Source organism: Brachionichthys hirsutus, chromosome 21 (assembly GCF_040956055.1).
Source record: "Brachionichthys hirsutus isolate HB-005 chromosome 21, CSIRO-AGI_Bhir_v1, whole genome shotgun sequence".
Lineage (NCBI taxonomy): Eukaryota > Metazoa > Chordata > Actinopteri > Lophiiformes > Brachionichthyidae > Brachionichthys > Brachionichthys hirsutus.
The window spans coordinates 5763595-5766197 of NC_090917.1; the positions used below are offsets into that span (position 1 = coordinate 5763595).

At 45.9% G+C, this 2603-nt stretch overlaps 1 protein-coding gene across 1 annotated transcript; it reads left to right on the plus strand.

Moving 5' to 3' along the window:
• Positions 1–1094: 1094 nt before the first annotated feature.
• On the plus strand, positions 1095–2396 carry kcnj12a (potassium inwardly rectifying channel subfamily J member 12a). Its single transcript, XM_068754204.1, has one exon. It carries the CDS (start codon positions 1095–1097, stop codon positions 2394–2396), a length of 1302 nt encoding a protein of 433 aa, XP_068610305.1.
• Positions 2397–2603: the final 207 nt, after the last annotated feature.

The following is a 2603-nucleotide window of genomic DNA, read 5'->3' on the forward strand; positions in this document are numbered from 1 at the left end:
CCTCAAAACAGCATTAATAAATTGCTAAATTTTACAGAATAGGGCCAAATAATCTCTCCTTGGACAAAGTATCTAAATTTGTATGTCCATGGAAACAGGAGCACGCATACAAATCTCCTGTGAGGATGCTCAAACACACACACACACGCACACACACACACACACACACTCACACACCCTTTTTGTGCCCTAATAAAAGGATCCTCCATCTAACATCAAACACGACGACACTTCAGAGCGAGCCAATGGAGTTGAGATGTTAATTATAGGTGGTAAAAAGAAGGAGTGTTAAGTGACCAGCACAGGATGCTAGACAGCAGGCCAGGTTAAAAAAGTGCTATAATAAAGTGTAATAATATTGGACATACTAAAAATATACCAGTATTTTATTTATATTATTATTAAAAGTTCTTAGTGTTGAAAGGCTTTTTATAATGCTAGTAAATCTAGGTATAGTCAATCTAAGGTTTATCTGCTGTATTCAACAAAGCTACCTAATTTTATTCAAACAACAAGTAGCAAACTAATAAAACACTTCATGGAGTTCTGGCAGAATATTGATATCAGAGCCCTTTTATTTCAGTCTGACTTATGTACTACGGATGGTCCTCACTTAACGACATTACTCGTTTCACCACAACTCTGAGTTATGACAGGCTTTCAGAAAATTCAAAAGTACGTGTTTAGCGACAAGGAATCGCTGCTATGACGAGCAACAAGCGCCGGCTGCAGTGAGGAGCGAGTACTGAGTACGTACATATGTACAATTTAAATGGCCCACATGTATACAAATATAAACATGTTTTCATTCATTCGTTCATTTTTCCTGGTTGGCTCTTTGATGATGTTTCCGACACATTTGTGGTGTGATTGGAAAATGATGTCTCAAAAAAGATGCTCACAATGTTCTCTTCTCCTGACTCTCTCCACAGGGACTGGATTGAAGCGCCAGACTCCCACTTGCTCCTTTTTCTTTGACTCTCTGAAATGGATCTTCACCAGTGAGCGCGCAGCGAGATTCCTCGATCACACTCTAGGATTCCCGGCCTCTCCCCCCTGCTCCGCCCGTGCAGCTGGAAGTCCGGCCCGGGAGCATGAGCGTGGGAAGGATCAACCGCTACAGCATTGTGTCGTCAGAGGAAGAGGGCCTGCGCCTCACTACCATGCATGGCATGAATGGTTTTGGCAACGGCAAGATCCACACACGTCGCAAGTGTCGCAACCGCTTTGTCAAGAAGAACGGCCAGTGCAATGTGCAGTTTGCCAACATGGAAGACAAGTCACAACGGTACCTGGCCGACATATTCACCACGTGTGTTGATATTCGCTGGAGATGGATGCTGGTTGTGTTCACTCTTGTGTTTGTCATCTCGTGGCTAGCTTTCGGCTTAGCCTTTTGGATCATTGCCTTGCTGCACGGGGATCTGGATAACCCGGCTGGAGATGACAACTTTACTCCATGTGTCCTGCAAGTCAATGGATTTGTCGCCGCTTTTCTATTCTCCATTGAAACGCAGTCTACCATAGGTTACGGCTACCGCTGCGTGACTGAGGAGTGCCCAGTGGCTGTCTTCATGGTGGTCTTCCAGTCCATTGTGGGCTGCATCATTGACTGCTTTATGATTGGCGCTATCATGGCTAAGATGGCAAGGCCTAAGAAGCGCGCAGAGACACTGTTGTTCAGCCACAACGCTGTCATTGCCATGCGGGACGGAAAGCTGTGTCTCATGTGGAGAGTAGGGAACCTTCGCAAGAGTCACATTGTAGAAGCCCATGTCAGAGCACAGCTCATCAAACCTCGGATCACTAATGAGGGGGAATATATTCCACTAGACCAGATAGACATAAACGTGGGCTTCGATAAAGGCTTGGACAGGATTTTCTTGGTTTCACCCATCACTATTCTCCACGAAATAGATGAGCAGAGCCCCCTTTTCGGGATCGGCAAACAGGACTTAGAGACCGCAGACTTTGAGATTGTTGTCATCTTGGAGGGAATGGTCGAAGCGACCGCTATGACCACGCAGGCTCGCAGCTCCTATTTGGCTTCCGAGGTCTTTTGGGGCCACCACTTTGAGCCAGTCTTGTTTGAGGAGAAGAACCTGTATAAGGTGGATTACTCTCACTTTCACAAAACCTACGAGGTACCGTCAACGCCCCGCTGCAGTGCCAAGGACATGGTGGAGAACAAGTTCCTAGTGCCCAGCTCTAACTCCTTCTGTTATGAAAATGAGCTGGCCTTCCTGAGCCGTGAGGATGAGGAGCAGGAAGTGAGTGGTGGAAGTAGGGTGCTGGCAAACCTTAGTCCGGACCGGAACAGCCGACATGAGTTTGAGCGCTTGCAGGCCACCAGGACGCTGGATCAGAGGTCATATCGTAGAGAGTCAGAAATATGACCTCGACCCATTGACCCATGGTCAACTCTTAATAACTTGAATTCAAGGTTAATAATGCAGAACAATGCAAAGTGCCATAGGATAAGCTGATGGCTGTGAAAGACTGTAAATTAAATAACAAGAGCAGAGTGGATGGAACTGGGAGGAATGAAAAGACACAAAAGCACACAGCTTAGAAATACGTGGTAAAGAATGTCTACAATCAAG